Consider the following 16,467-nt stretch of genomic DNA (forward strand, 5'->3'; position numbering starts at 1 on the left):
CTGTGAAAACAGCTGTTTTGCTCTCTGTGAGATTGCGGCCAGCGCTGTAACACCAACACCAGCTTAAAGAGGCATTCTCCTGAGGAAGCAGACTCGTCTGAAGTTAAAAGTTGAAGTTAACACTCTCAGATAAGATTGCAGAGCAGGAACAGCATTCACCACTTGGCTCCGAAGCGAAAGACAAGGATGCGACGCACCAGCTGCTCATTATATGCTCACGCCGCGATGCACAGTAGCTGGTGCAATTATTGCATGCCAATGTGCATTGGCTCGTTTAGTTTCACTCGAAGTAGTTAGGCTCTCGCAAGCGATCCCCATTCGTCAGTCTCGACTTACATAGTAGTGACTGACGAAGGGGAACAATTGTTTCGCATTCGGTGTGAAAGGGTCTTAAGACACTTTGGTTGCTATGATACGGAATATCTGCTGAACTATTACTAGCATCTGATTTCACAAATAGTTTGTTTCTGAATATAAAAAATCAAAACATTGTAAAGTACTTACTTGTTTTGGATAAATGTGCTTGTATTGTCATCTGTTATCGTTGTAACAGAATGTGACGGTTGGGTCTTTGTCCTTCGCTGTGATTAGATGGCTTTGTAAAAAGTGACAGTGATTAGCACCATGTTTTACCCAAATTTCCATCTCTCAGCGACCAGAGAAATGCTGTGCTTGTTTCGAAAGAATTGAAAAATTATGCTAAAATCACTTTCGTGGACAAGCAACCTTAATGTCACATTTATAGAAAAGATATCTAATGATTACAGTTTGTTAGTTAGCTATAAAGTACTCCAGAGAAGAGCTAATATCGCTCAGCCCTGTTAATACTCAACACTGAATGATACATTTGGGGGTATACTGTAAAACAAGAAGCATTTTTTTTCACTATGGTAGACTAATGGCAAATATGCAACCTTTTTTTTTTACTCAAATATACCAAATAAAACAAATACAATGCATGGAATAAATTACTGCTTTCTTGTTTCTTCTGTGTGTAGATCATTGACTGGTTTGTTCAGATTTGTCTGGCTCTGCAGTATCTCCATAAGAACAATGTTCTCCACAGAGATATAAAACCACAGGTAGACATTGACCAAGGTCATTTAATCATTTATTAACATTAAAGACAAATGTGTTTATGTGTTCATATGATGATTTATGGTGTTCTTCTAGAATGTTTTTCTTACTGGGGATGGTTACATCAATCTAGGAGATTTTGGATTCTCAAAAGTGCTGCAAAGGTGAAATTAAATAGTAATAGGAGTTTTGAAGATATTTTGTCAGTTCCATCCATTTGAATTTACATGTTATATTTTTTTGTTTAAGAGCTGATGAATATGCAACATCGTTTGTGGGTTCAGAGCTCTATGTCAGCCCAGAAATCTATACAAAACACAGACACAATTCAAAAAGGTAGGCTTTTTGTAAAAGATTATGTAATACATACATTGAGGTCTGGTTTCACAGACAATTTAAAATTAAACCAGGATTAGGCCTTAGTTCAATTAGGAGGTTTAATAAACATGTCTAAAAAAAACTACTAGTAAAAATTACTGTTGTCCAAATTACTGGTGTGCATCTTGAGACATATTTTAAGATATGCTTTCAGTTAAAACAGCTCAATAATGCACTTAGTCTGAGACTTAAGAATTGTCTGTCAAACCGGGTGTTAAAGAACATGAAAGTTAAGTATTCAGACGAAGGTCATCTAAAACAATACAATTAACTATGTAAGGAGTGTTATAATAAAGTGCAAAATGAAGAATAGCTCTGAGTAGTCTTTAATCCAATAATCCATTTAGATTTAATCATTTTGCTGAGAAATGTTTTTGATGAAAATCATGCACCTTGAGTTGTTTCTTGAAAATGGCTAAAGATTAGACAGGAGAATAGACATGAGAATCACAGGGAAACGAGACCTGTAAACTGAAACGACACCAAACTCAAAGAACACAGTGCTTAAATACACAGGATGACAATAACTAACATAATGGGGACATGTGTAACCTAATTAACAATCAATGAGATTAACTATAACACAATCTATCAGGCAAACAGGGAAAACCAAATCAATGCAAAACAGAACATTGATGTGACACTATATCAACCGAATTAACTAACTAAATTATACTGACTTTGTTTAGTGACATATGGTCGTTGGGATGGTTGCTTCATGATCTCTGCATGCTGGATGTGTGGGTGAGTGTGTATATATATATATATTTTAGTTAATCCTATGGTTCAATCAATTAACTTCAAAGTGTACAAACAGTCCTAACCTATTTTAAGATCTTGGTAACTGCTATGGAGGAAAAGTTTGCCAAAAGTAAATATTAGTTTACATTTGCACACACAGAAATCTTCTTTTTTCTCTCTCTGCATTTCTCCTCTTCTCTAGCTTGCTTCTTAATCTTCGGTATCATAAGTCTGGAATTGTGTCCTACAAATACTGTTGGCTTTGCTTAACAAATTGCCTTTGTTCTTCTATGGCAAGTTACTTTGGATACAAGTGTCTGAATTATAAATTCAGTCACATAAATAAAGGTCTTAGTTTTTAATATATTTGAAATGTTTAATAATCTAGAGGTTAATCTGACTTTTATTTTTCCTTTATCTGACAGTCAAACATCCTAGAGCGTCACTGTCTACATGCCAAAAGCTTGGAAGGAACCATACCAGAAATCTCAAATAGGTACTCGGAAGATCTGAAGAGATTAATCTATCAAATGCTCAGCTGTGACCCTCATAGGAGACCTTCAGCTGATGAGATTCTGGAAAAACCATTCCTGAGGGTTGCAGTAGACAGAAATAGGAGGATTCCAGATGCACTGCAGCGAAGGTACTTGACTTCCATCAATAACTTTAATGAGGCCTACGACAAGCACTATAACGACTTTAAGACTGTAGTTAGTGAGTGGAAAACAATAACAGATTCACTAGAGGAGATACACCATAAATGCACTGTAGGCAGTCTGTCAGGTGCAGTGTTCGGGGCAGCTGGAGGAATCACTGCATTGGTTGGTGCATGTTTGGCACCGTTCACATTTGGAGCGTCTCTGATTGTAGCAGGAGTTGGGATTGGTGTTGGAGTTACAGGGGGTGTAACAGGTGCTGTATCCAACATTACCAATTCAGTCAAACAAAAATCACTCCGTGAGAGGTTTGAAAGAATTCAGCAGGATTATAAAAAAAGCAAGTGAACCTTAAGAAGAATCTTAAGTCACTCAGAAAACTGAGAAAGTTACTGAGAAAACTTACAAAGTTCAGTGATTTTGTCCCTAGCTCAACTTCTGATAATGTGCAGATGTCATGGAGAATAGGCAGAACCACAGTAGCAGGCGTCACAGAGTTCTTGACTCTTGGAATGTTGGCAAGTTTCGGCAGAATTGCTGTTCATTCTGCCGGTGTCGGGCGAGCAGTCGCCGCAGCTTCAGGAGTGTTGAGTGGAATCTTAGTCATAGCTGACATCGCCTTCATCGTGAAAGATGCCAGAGAGATTCACCAGATGAGACAGGGAAGAGTAGATGATCCAGAAAAGGTCAAATCTCCTGTACTCAAAGCCATCGCGCAGATGAGGAAAACACATTCAGAGCTTTGCCAGGTCTTGAATTCACAAATCATATCCGCTAGTGTTGGGCGATATGCTCCATTTTCATATCGTCCTATCGTCAGCCTGTGAGATTGGCGATACACGATATTATCTTGAGGGGGGCGGGGCTTACTTATTTGATTATTAACTTGCTTATTTACTCATCAATTTGCTTGTTCTATTAGTTAGTTTTATATATGACAATTGTTTTCTATTTTGCTAGCAAAGGTGGAGTGTTTATTAATAGGCTAAATCAGAAAGGGGTCTCGCCCACGGTGTAATTCAATGTAGAACCGCCACTGCATGACATGCATTGTCTGTTTATTCAGCATAATCAAGTTAATAACGTGCATGTAAATGCGCTCATTCCCTGAAAGTGAAAGCAGAAATGGACTGAGCTTTCACTGCATTAACGGCGCGTTCTCTCAGAGACGACAGTGGATATAACGGTACAGCAACTATCTTAATTTACTGGCTTAATATTTCTCTTGTGGACTTACATTATTGACAGTGAAACAATTATTAGAATATTACTTGTTAAACAAGTGTTTGAAGTTGCATTTGATTTTCACAGACGGCAGAGTTGTGCTGTGTTTGTGAACTAAAGACTGTTATTAGGCCTATATAATTTTATTGATATTATTATTATCATTAATATTTTGTAATTTTATTGTTTTTAGTGTTATTAGTGTCATTAAATGTTTTGTTAATGTGCTATGGAAACAAAATACTGATGAACAACGATGCCGTCTTCTGAATGATGCGTCTGTTAAAACAAGCATTCTTGACAATTTGTGAATGGATCTCATACGCGTGTCGGTGACGTCGCAAGTGTGGTTATGTGGTGATGTCGTTATGAATTTAGACAAGGCAAATTAATTGTAGTTCCTAATTAATTTAATAACAATACTAGCTTCATAATAAATATTGATATCTCGGACTATCGTCGATACACGATACTATCGTCTATCGGCACAACCCTAATATCCACTAATGAATTAGTTTTTGTATCACCTGAACGTTTGATCACACTATTTTGTGTCATCATAATGAATTAACTGCAAGGATCATGAAATGTAATGCTTTAGCCTGTTACTGATATGTGACTATTAGTCAAAAGATTTGGAGAGTTAAAACTGTTCAGTTTTACACTTTTAAAACAATCGTACATAAAAGAAAATTTGAACGAACCCACAGTATTTGAAAGTAATGGGCAACACATAGGCTACTGTATTTAATTTCACTGCTATAGACTTGGTCACCAGACTTGAGAAAAAGTGTTACTGAAGTACAAACAAAGTGCGATATAACTGTATGTGTACAATAACTAATACATATTTGCTTACATGTCTAAAACACATGCAAGAGCAGAGTCTCTGTCGACAGATCAAGTCCAAGTTTGTCCCGAAGCTCTCCCCATGCTGAAAACCTTGTTTTATTTCTCCGTTTGTCCTAAAGCCGGCTTGCCTCAGTTGATCTAAATTTACGTTTAATTTTTATTTTTTTTTATGTTCTGTACTCGCAATCAGTAATCGTGAACCATGATGACTGAATGACACAACAGCGGCGTGTGAGATATTGTATCATAGATATACAGTACATACATAGAACCTTGTTAGTGGTTTACGAATAGCGGTCCATTGAAACAGACACTAATGAGGAATCTATGTATATACTGTAATCTATGGTTTCTACAAGCGGAAACCGAGAATAGCGTGGATATTACATAATTGATATTACTTGTAATGTCAATGACAAGGAATGAGCCATTATTTAAAACTGGAATTTCTCTGGATTTACAAATCCTTGAGAGCTGTAATGTAAGTACACAACTGCATTAAATATATCACACTGTGCAAGTGTTTTTTTTTTTGTTTTTTGTTTTTTATATAGTACAAAAATCTTACATATTGGACCTTTAAATCGCATCAATATACTGTAATGCTGCTTGTCTTGGAAGGAAGAAAAAAAAAGTTACATGCTTCTCATAAACTTCAAAAAAGAGAATGACAAATAATAGTCAGTGTGTAACCTAGCCCATTTAATGAGCTCACAGGTAAATCATGTATATAGAATAAAACAGCAGTCAGGACTTTGGTATTAAACGCTTTTACAGAGCAGTTTTATTTATCAAGTCCCTTATAGACATATAAAAGACAAATAATAATCAAAAAGAACTAAATAAACCAATCCAGGCAGTACACTGAGGTACAAGTGGAGTGAAGAAATAAATACTGAAAACAAAACATTAATTCACCACAGCATTTACCTATACATGACACCCTCACACCAAACCACTTCATCCAATAAAAGTAAACACCACACATGCGCCCACTGTCCCTCGAGTGCAACCGCCTGGAAAAACCTAAAACAACAAACAAAAACACATTTAAACAAGCAATTCAGCAATCCTTCATTCTCATGAACATCATGCCATGTCATTACTTCCCCACCAATGTCATCAAAGAGGGACTCACTAGATATTTGCTTGTTACGTTCCCAATTAATTTTCTAGGGGCAAAAGGGAAAGTAACTTTAAAGCAAAAATGAACAGCGAAAAAGAGAAGTTAACCTATCTGAGTCCCAGCACACAATACACAAAGTAAGATTTCCAATACATTTATTTACAATAAGTGATAAATACAGTGCAAAAAGAATCCTAAACAAACAGCTCCAAAAGAAAAAGAAATGAAGTGTGTTCTTCAGGAGCGGGTAAAGCCAAAAACAACAAACAAAAGATCACTACCAGGGGCCCGTTCTTCGTACGTCGCTAACTCACTTAGCTGGATTTGATTGTTGGCGATTTGGCATGATCTTGGATTGTTTGGTTCTTCGACGCTCATCCTGGACTTGCTGTCATAGTAACATGTGCGCAATCTTAAAGCAGGCTTATTTCATGTTAACAGGATTAGACTGCGGCTTCATAAGCGGAGCTGATACAGGAAGTCCAGGGCAGCGCGATAGTGCACTTTCTGAGATATTTTTTCTCGTGACTCGTGAGATTGTCGTTTACATTATTAAATTGTTGGAAACGCACATTTATTTTCGACTTGTCGGAGTCGGGCTTTAACTACAGCACAAACTGTTTGCATTGCCCTAAGATTATCTGCGAGTGGCTCTTTCCTTTACACTATTGGAGATGCGGAGAACTTGATGGAAAGTGCTGTCTGTCGTGTCATTCGGAGTTTACCTGGCGCTTTTAGGTTTAAAAAACAGTTTTAGGTTTTTTTTGTGGCATTTTCAAGCCACTTAAGACCCAATGTTTTGTTAAAGCAGTTTTTTTTTTTTTTTTTTTTTTAGGCTATCATAATTTTTTTCTCAGATAACTTAATCCAGCTATACTAATCATATCCGGCAAGTGTGTTTGAAGAACCTAATTAGCCAGATCATGATTAGCACGATGATATCATCTTGGATGTCTCATTTGATCTCAGATGTTTTAAGCAACGTACGAAGAACGGGCCCCTGGTAGAAGGAAAATCTAATTAACCTACAACAATAAACACAAATAAACAACAGAACTCTTACCTTACTTCCTAACTAACAAAAACAGGAGAAAATGAGAAAAGAAAATGGCACCCACTCCCTACTGCTCCAACACTCAATAATGGCCAAGCAATTCAAAGCTGTACACTACAGCCACACGACATTTAAGTTGACCTTGGTTTAAGCTTAACACATCAAAGCTGCCACTACAGCCATATCAACACATTTAAGCTTAACGTACTGTACACCAACAAGAGCAACACTCCGAGTCTGGTAACACCAACAGTCTCAGAATCTTGGGAGAAGAAAACATAGACAGTATATAAACTGGACACAGCGACCCCATTGGATTCAACGGAGACAAGTGAAGTCAATTAGAAGCAGTAACTTCCTGATGGTCAAGCGTACTGCGCAGACTCGAACTGAGCTTGACGACGTAGATGTGACGTGAGCAACCCGTCTGTCTTCTAGCAGCTGTGCCAAGCGAAATCTCAATCATTCCCTTCCGAATCTTGCAGAGACGGAGAGTGTGAGTAGAAGCTGTCCATGAGCTAGGAGCAGGAGTAACGTTTTCTAAGTATTTTGATTAATTACTTTGTCACTTTGCCTCCACGTCCCCCCTATTGCGCGCGAGCTTCTCCTCCTGTCCATACGGTAATTATTTACTGTGCGACAGAGAGTCGCGTGGGTATGACGCAATCGTTAGCCTATTTTTACAAAAACTGCTTATACGGGGCCATAACGTAAGATACAAGGTAATGGAGCCTTTTATACATTTTCGTGTTTCTTTAGAAATAAATAATGGACAAATGGAGTCTTTAAACGCCTCAGATGTAAAGTTATTCGCTGTCAAAGTGACGCCAAAATGAATGGGAGTCAATGGGATGCTAACACCAGGTGATGGTCTGCTAGCCAATGGCGGCGCCCGGGGAAGCTTCAATGTTTTCAGAAACATTGGGGGGCTTGGAAGAAAATCTCACTATCTCTTCTTCTTCTTCTTTTTGTTCCATGGCCGTTGACTCCTTAGGAGTATTACCGCCACCTACTGTTTACTTAGTACATATGATTGATGGATCTGATTTGCGAAAAAAAAACAAAAAAAAAAAACCTTCCCTTAGGATCAGAGCCCACTTTCAGCTGGCGCTGCGTGTTCAGCTCCTCCAGCTTACACATTAAGCTCTTCACCTCCAAGATGATCAGATCTATACTTTCTCCTCTTATAGTCTAAATCCGGTGATCTAGTCCTGTAACCTCTAAAAAAGTTATTACTTCCTTAATCCTCTGACTATTACTCAAAACCTTTCCCAATATATCCATAATGCCCACTGGTCTGTTCTTTATATTAATAAAAAGGTCTCTACGCTGTTCTTCATAATCTCACTATCTCTTCCACCGACTCTGCTTAAATACTGGATCCTCTTTGCCACTGATGAGGAGCAGCTGGTAGGTCCCATCACCTAGATTAGGACAGGGAGGAGCACAAGAAATTGGACAAAACATACAACAAAACTACAACTCCCAGCAGGCCGTTGGGTCAATTGGCAGCACACACACTCAATAAATCAATGAATGACTTGCACATTATAAAACACAAATGCATACGTCCTGGGACGTAACACTTGTCACACTGTTTCACGCGAGTTCAGGAACTCATTAAAACCTCATATTAAATAAAAACAGTAAGAAACAAAACTCAAAATTAAACAGATAACAATCGGTGACAATCCTACAATAAAAATGCACATGTTAGTACATTTCTAAAACAGAAACAATTTAATAACAACTATCGATCCAGCTAATACCTTGTTTTAGTAGCTTGTGCTTTCCAATGATATATTAGTCATCAACCCCGCTCATGAAGAATCAAAATGCTGCAAACAAACAAGGAACATAACATTTACGCTTAGAAAATACTAACCAAAACCATAAAAGCAGTTACTACCTTGTTTTAGCAGTTTGCGTTATGCACTGAATCAGCTCGCCCTTGAACAAACAAAGAGCCCAGCTTCCCGTTCACCTTCTCGTCTTCTGATCGTTTGTCTCACTTTAAATAAGTTGTTTCACCAGGTCTAATTTGTGTGACAATTATTAATTATAGCACACTTACCAGTCATGCCTCACACCATTCTTCCCCAAGTCCTAGTGTCCCCCTCTCTGCCACAAGTGTATGGAAATGCATTTAAAATAAAAAACACTTCAATAACAGTTATAAAGTCACTGCAAACCAGGCAATATAATAAATAGCTGATTTAAATAATATGTTGATGCTAAATCAATTCTCTCTTCTGTAGATCATGCCCTGATGCCAAACTATTGAATCCAGGTCCTCCAGCACTTTATCGACTGAACACTGAAAGAAAATATTTTGATGGGACTGATGAAAAGGTCAGACAGTGGACATATGGAAGAAGAGACAGAAGTAAGAAGAACAAAGTCATACTGATGGTGGGAGAAACCGGCTCTGGGAAAACCACCATCATCAACACCATGATCAACAACTTACTGAGAGTGAAGTTTGAGGATGAAGAGTTTTATCAAATCACAGAAGAAGAAAAACATCAAGATCAGTCACAATCCCAGACACGCGAGATCACTGTTTATGAGGCGTTTGTTGAAGAAAACCCAACATCTCTGACCATCATTGACACTCCAGGATACGGAGGCACTGAAGGATTCGAGAAAGACAGAGAGATTGCTGAGAATCTGCACAGATTATTTTCAGATGAGGATGGGATTCGTTATATTGATGCTGTGTGTTTTGTGATGAAGGCGTCTCAGAATCGACTCACTGGAAAAGAGCTTTACATATTTCACTCAGTTCTGTCTCTGTTTGGTAAAGATATAGAGAACAACATAGTGTTTCTACTCACACAGTCAAATGGAGGACCTCACACAGATGCTCTCAATGCCATTAACACAGCAGAAATACCCTGCAGAAGAGATAAAGACAAAGAACCTGTTCACTTCTTATTCAACAACCAGCAGAAAGAAAAAAGAGTAAAACAGTATGAGCGAGTTTTGAGATCATCATGGGAAATGGGAGACGAAAGCATGAATGAGTTCTTCAAACTCCTGGAAGAAAAGAACAGAAAAAGTGTTGAGCAGACATTAGCTGTTCTGAAAGAGCGAAGCCGACTTGAAGCCTGTGTCTCTAATCTGAAGGACTGAATAGATCTGAAGGAGTCAAAAATGAATGAATTAAATCAGATTCAGGGAGCTGTTAAAGAGAACAGAGACAAGATTGAGAAATGTGAGAACTTTGAGTTTACAGTCGAGAGAGTTTTCAAAGAAAAAGTCCCCATTGTAAATGAATGGCCGTGGAACAGTAAGGCAACCTGCTGCTCCGTCTGTGAGGAAAACTGTCATGAGTGGGGCTGCTGGTGGGTCTCTTTCAATAATCTCTCACAGTGTTGGGTCATGAGTAACGGCCGCTGCACTGTGTGTTCAGGAAAGTGTCCTTCCAGTGTACATGTCAAAGAGGACAAAAAATATGAGCTGAAGACAAAGACAGTCACTATGACATTTGACGAGCTCAAACAGGAGTATGAACGCACTGGTGACCAGAATGAAGCCAACTTTGATAAAGAAAAATATGAAAATTGTAAGAAAGAAATTGAAGACTCTCAGAATAAAATAGAAGAACAACTGAAGAGCGATCTGGAGAAGAATAAAGAAGAAAAGTCCAAACTGCTGAATGAAGCTTATATGGCCATCATGAGTCTGTGTAAGATCGCATTAAAAGCAGACAGCGCTTTCACTCTTCTACATCTGGATTTCCTGATTCCCAGACTGAAGGAGGAGAGAAAAGATGAAGAGATGAAGGAGCTGGAGGAGCTGAAGAAAGCTGGAGAAGAAAGGAAAAACAAGGGGGCTGTAGATCAGCTGAGGGGTTTTTGGAATCGTTTAACTGGTAAAAAAATAATGCAACAAATATGAAAATACAAGATGAAAAGCAGAACAGATGCTGTTTCATTACAAGAAATAAAAAGAGGGTCTGTTGAGTTTGATGATGAAACGATTGAATATATGAAAAATTATATATATATATATATATATATATATATATATATATATATATATATATATATATATATATATATATATATATATATATATATATATATATATATATATATATATATATATGATAAGTAAAAAAATATATTTTTATTACACATCTCTGTGCATATTGTTTGGTCCAGGTATTAATTCCTATATGGAGCGATCTTTACAAGCATTAAACCTGCTTTATGTTAGAAATGTTTTAAGCTAGTGTAATGTCAACACTGCATGAGTGAATCACTGAAGCATGTTTAACAGCAGTGTTTACTGCATGTGTTTATGCAGGTCTATTGTATGTCATCGCTGTTTTATACACTGTTAGCATGAATATGAAGTTAAAGTGATATAGGTATTTCGCTTTAAATGGCGTTCACCATAATTAGCGGTATAACTTCAGTTTATTATTCATTTATTTCCGAGAGCATGTTTTATTAGCCATGCTAAATGTGTGTGCTTCATTCAGATGCTCGTTGAGTTTGAGTCACACCAAAAGAACAATCAATACAGTGATACATCTACAAAAACTAGCGTCATGTTTATAGTCAGGTGAGTGTTTACGAAGCATAACCTAAGTGTTCTGCAGTTGTGTGTGTGCAGCAGCAAATGGTCTATCGTTTGTATCTCTGAGATCATGCTGTCTAAGATACTGATGAGAAGATTAAAGTAAAATAAGAATTCACAATCAACTGGGATGTTTAACTACATATCAATTATAACACGGCAGAATCATAGTAATTCCATTCTTTCACCACATTGTCAATAATGTCCTATAAAAAAATGTCTGTAATTTCACTTCTTCTCTTGTTCTCATGTATTACTCCAGTGTACTCTTGTATCTCTGTCTTACAGTAATGTGTTTTGTTGCACTTATATGATAAATTGCATGCAATGATAATCATTTAATAGTATGATGTAGTTCTCTGTGCCCTTTCTCTCTAATGTCCTGATCTAACAAGTATATCTTTCATTTTGATTCTTTTAATAAATATTGTTAAACATTTATTACAATCGTCTGATTGGAACTTGGATTTTTGAGTACGTGTCACCTTCTTCCACCCGGATCAGAAAGGTCCTAGCTGGAAGAAAAACTACAAGAGGGTGAGCATTCTTTTCTGATAAGAAAATCTATGCACTGTGATATTTGATTGATAGCCTAGCCAAAGAGGCAGCTTATAACAGGGTTATTGTTATATAGCGAACACGGTTGAAGAGTACCTAAAAAGGTAGATTTATACTACGAAGGGGAGATTTATTATATTTATAATTCTTATTATCTTTATAATAAAATACGAACTTGTAGAGACTGTTCACCTAACTCTTAAAAGCACGAGTAAAGGATAGGCTCTTTAGTTACCGCGGGATTATTTATATGTCCTGGTTAGAATGTAAAATAATTTGAAACGGTATTAATCGTGAATAAACTTTTACATTAGGAAGATGGGAGTGAAAAAAGGAGATCTTGCAAAGCATACAAGATGGTTACCTATGCCATACTGGGTAATGCCTGAGTTGAAAATTGAGTTTGCTTTTCTCCAGGAGAAAGATAGGATGGAATTGATACCAAAAATAATGTAGGAGCCATTTTAATGCAATTATATATTTGTCCATTGGGGGTGCTCTGACATTGGCATATTAGGAGCACATGGGTAATTAGACAACAGGTGTATTGGTAGTGGGGAAGCACACAGTTTTTGACCGTGTTAAAGGGATAGTTCACTTTGAAATTAATTTTTGGTATGTTTTAGCTTACCTCAAAGGCATCCAAGATGTAGGTGTCTTTTTTTCCGGAGTAGTTTCAATTTTGATATTTTTAGGTCAAACCGTTCTGGTCTGTCAGTCATATAATGCAGGTCTATGGTCATGGTCTCAAAACAACATGCACAAAGTCCAAATTAAACTATTCCCCATCGTCCAAATTAAACAATTCCCCATCGTAAGTACACATTGATGTCTTAAGACAAGAAACGAGCGGTTTGTGTGAGAAAACGAACAGTATTTATATAGTTTTCGTCCTCTTGTAAACACACACACCCAAATGATCAGAGGACGCGGGTGCTTCGGTCTGCGCAAGCGCCGGAAAAGCTCAGAGGGCGCGGGCGGTTCGATCTGCGCAAGCGCCGGAAATTATCTCGTATAATCTCGTGTAATCTCGCGATCATACGTAATTGTTTTCTTTTTTTTAAACATCCTGACGTTTTTAAACGTCGGTTTAAACATCCTGGATAAGCGCAAATTAGAACCATTTCGATTAGCCGTCTTACCTACAATCTGTTCTGTGTAAACAATGAGTGACGTACACGCGCGCTTTCCGGCGCTTGCGCAGATCGAAGCACCCGCGTCCTCTGATCATTTGGGTGTGTGTGTTTACAAGAGGACGAAAACTATATAAATACTGTTCGTTTTCTCACACAAACCGCTCGTTTCGTGTCTTAAGACATCAATGTGTACTTACGATGGGGAATTGTTTAATTTGGACGATGGGGAATTGTTTAATTTGGACTTTGTCCATGCTGTTTTGAGACCGTGACCATAGACCTGCATTATATGACTGACAGACAAGAACGGTTTGACTTAAAAATATCAAAATTGAAACTACTCCGGAAAAAAAGACACCTACATCTTGGATGCCTTTGAGGTAAGCTAAAACATACCAAAAATTAATTTCAAAGTGAACTATCCCTTTAAGCCATGTTCTATGTGAAATATTATGCTGACCGTGCTTCAAAGATTGCGTTGGATTGTATTTAACAATCTTGTGCTTAACCATGCTTCACTGGGAAAGAGTGATGTTCAAGGACATATGGAATATGGACAACGTTCGTGCGATGTATTATGCAAGGTATGGACTTTGATTCTTTGAACAGCAAAGACTGAGACACTACAAGAAGCTAACTGGAAGCAACGTTAAACAATTAGAGCACAATAAATAAAAGACATTGGTTGCATCTTATATCTGTGTTCATGGAGTTTATACGTGTTGACTACTTGCTCACTCCTATTACCAGTACAACAGCAGCTTAATGAAAGGCTGTTACATTAAGTCAAAAACTGTGTGCTTCCCCACTACCAATACACCTGTTGTCTAATTACCCATGTGCTCCTAATATGCCAATGTCAGAGCACCCCCAATGGACAAATATATAATTGCATTAAAATGGCTCCTACACACCGGCCCCTTAATTGCTCATGGCAGGAAGACATAACAATTACAGAAAACATACATAAAGGAGCCAAAAAAAGGACAATTAAACTCACAGCAAAGGCTTTGGTGGAAAGACTTGATTCATTACAAAAGCTGAGAAAGGCAAAGCTTAACAAAGCACAAAAAATGATTGAGACTATTACAAGCTTGATGCAAAGTAACAAAGAATATGAGTCTGAAGTACGAAACATGTATGAAAACTTCAATGATTTGTGTTTAGGGGCTAAGGAAACGCATGATGCATTGTTGACTGTATTGCCTGATAATGAAATTGAGAAACATGATATATGGTTCAAGGCAAAACTGATTTCCATTAATGAGTTTACTGAACATGTGAATGTATGGCTGTCTGCACCTGTAATATCTGAAGGGGTTGATGTAAATGTTAATGATGATGTAGTTCCTGAGGACAGTGTTTCAAATGCATCAAAAGTTACCACTGTATTTAGTAACTGTAGTTCAAGCAGCAGAATTTCTTCCACTTTATCAGCATGCATACAGGCAGAGGCAGAGAAAGCTGCACTTGTAGCACGTGCCACTGCATTAAAAACTAAACATGCAATTGAAACACAACAGGAGGAATTGAGAAAAAAAATGGAACAACTGGAATTAGATTCTGAAATTGCAGCATCCACTGCAAAAATTGCTGTTTTGAGGACAATCGACAGTCATAGCAAATGCTCACGTACTGGCAGTTCACATTCTAAAGGAAAAGGATCAACAAAGGCTCAGATTTCAAGGGATGTGACAGGAAATGAAGTTCTTTATTCCACAAGACCAAAGGTGTTAAATCCACAAGTTACTGAATATGTGCCAGTGAGTGAAATACCAATGGATACAGCTAGAGTTATCAGCAGCATTCACTCAACACAATCAGCTGGTGCTTCCTGTAACAACACAAAACGATCAATATTAATGCAGCCTAAAAAAGTGTTGAACATTCAAGAAAGCAGTACTTACCAACAACAGGACTCATGTTCTTTTACTCAACGTTCCAGAGATAATATGACAACATCTCAAGCTGTGAACTGTCTTCCATCTCAAGGTGAACCCTTGTATGAGATTCTGAAAAGGCAAGAAGAATTAACAACATATCTGGTACATCAAGTTCAACTTCAAACGCTTCCCAAAAGAGAGATTCCAATCTTTGATGGTAATCCACTTCAATATGTGCCATTCATTAGAGCTTTTGAGCACAGTGTTGAAGAAAAGACTCGGAATAAAAGGGACTGCTTGTATTTTCTGGAGCAATTCACGACAGGACAACCCAGAGTACTGGTTCAAAGTTGCCAACATCTTGATCCAGAAGTAGGTTATTTATTAGCCAAGAAACTTCTGCAGGAGCAATTCGGTGATGAATTCCAGATTGCAGCTGCATATATGGAAAGGGCTTTGAGTTGGCCATCATTAAGGACTGAGGATGCACAAGGTCTTCATGCATATTCATTGTTTTTGCGTGCATGTTGTAACATCATTGATAATATCTCTTATATGCAAGAACTAAACATGCCAAGTAATATGAGAACTGTGGTAATGAAGCTACCTTTCAAATTGAGAGAACGCTGGAGAGAACAAGCTTGTGAGATAATGGAGTTGAATCAAGGTAGAGCAAAATTCTCACACATTGTGGACTTCATCGAACGACAAGCAAAGATGGCATCAGATCCTGTGTTTGGATGCATTCAGGATAAGCAACCAAGTACGGTTAGCAGGACATTCAAGGGAAACAGTTTTGTTACAAATGTTACAAATGTTAATTCAGCTCCAAGGAGATATGTAACATCACAATTGAGAAACCATTCCGTATACAAGACCAATGATAACACAACTTGCTTGTTCTGTCAAGAAAATCATGTTTTAAAAGGGTGTGACGTTTTTAAAAATAAGTCACAACAAGAAAAGCTTGACTTTTTAAAAGAAACAGGAGTTTGTTTCAGCTGTTTGAAGTCTGGACATATAAGTAGGGAATGTGACGACCGTCTTGTGTGTGAAGTTTGTAATCAGACACATCCGACAGTGTTGCACATACATCGCAAGCCAGTTGTCGAGGACAAGGGGCAAAAGAGTAGCCTAGTGTCTGCGCAAACTTGTGGACATACAGGGGCCGGTAACGAAAAATGCCTTCTGT

General features: G+C 37.7%; 1 protein-coding gene across 2 annotated transcripts in view; it reads left to right on the top strand.

Moving 5' to 3' along the window:
* Positions 1-11,061, top strand: part of LOC308687333 (uncharacterized protein) — a 64,926-nt gene extending 53,865 nt beyond the window's left edge. For both annotated transcript variants that reach the window (XM_081359823.1, XM_081359824.1), the window contains exons 8-13: positions 999-1,082; positions 1,174-1,241; positions 1,327-1,413; positions 2,145-2,199; positions 2,622-2,839; positions 9,367-11,061. In XM_081359823.1, coding sequence (XP_081215949.1) covers positions 999-1,082; positions 1,174-1,241; positions 1,327-1,413; positions 2,145-2,199; positions 2,622-2,839; positions 9,367-10,243 — 1,389 coding nt within the window. In that variant the 3' untranslated portion in view covers positions 10,244-11,061. The remainder of the gene's footprint in view (positions 1-998; positions 1,083-1,173; positions 1,242-1,326; positions 1,414-2,144; positions 2,200-2,621; positions 2,840-9,366) is intronic.
* Positions 11,062-16,467: the final 5,406 nt, after the last annotated feature.

The sequence above is a fragment of the Scardinius erythrophthalmus genome (genome assembly GCF_964197995.2).
Source record: "Scardinius erythrophthalmus genome assembly, chromosome: 2".
NCBI classification, from domain to species: Eukaryota; Metazoa; Chordata; class Actinopteri; order Cypriniformes; family Leuciscidae; genus Scardinius; species Scardinius erythrophthalmus.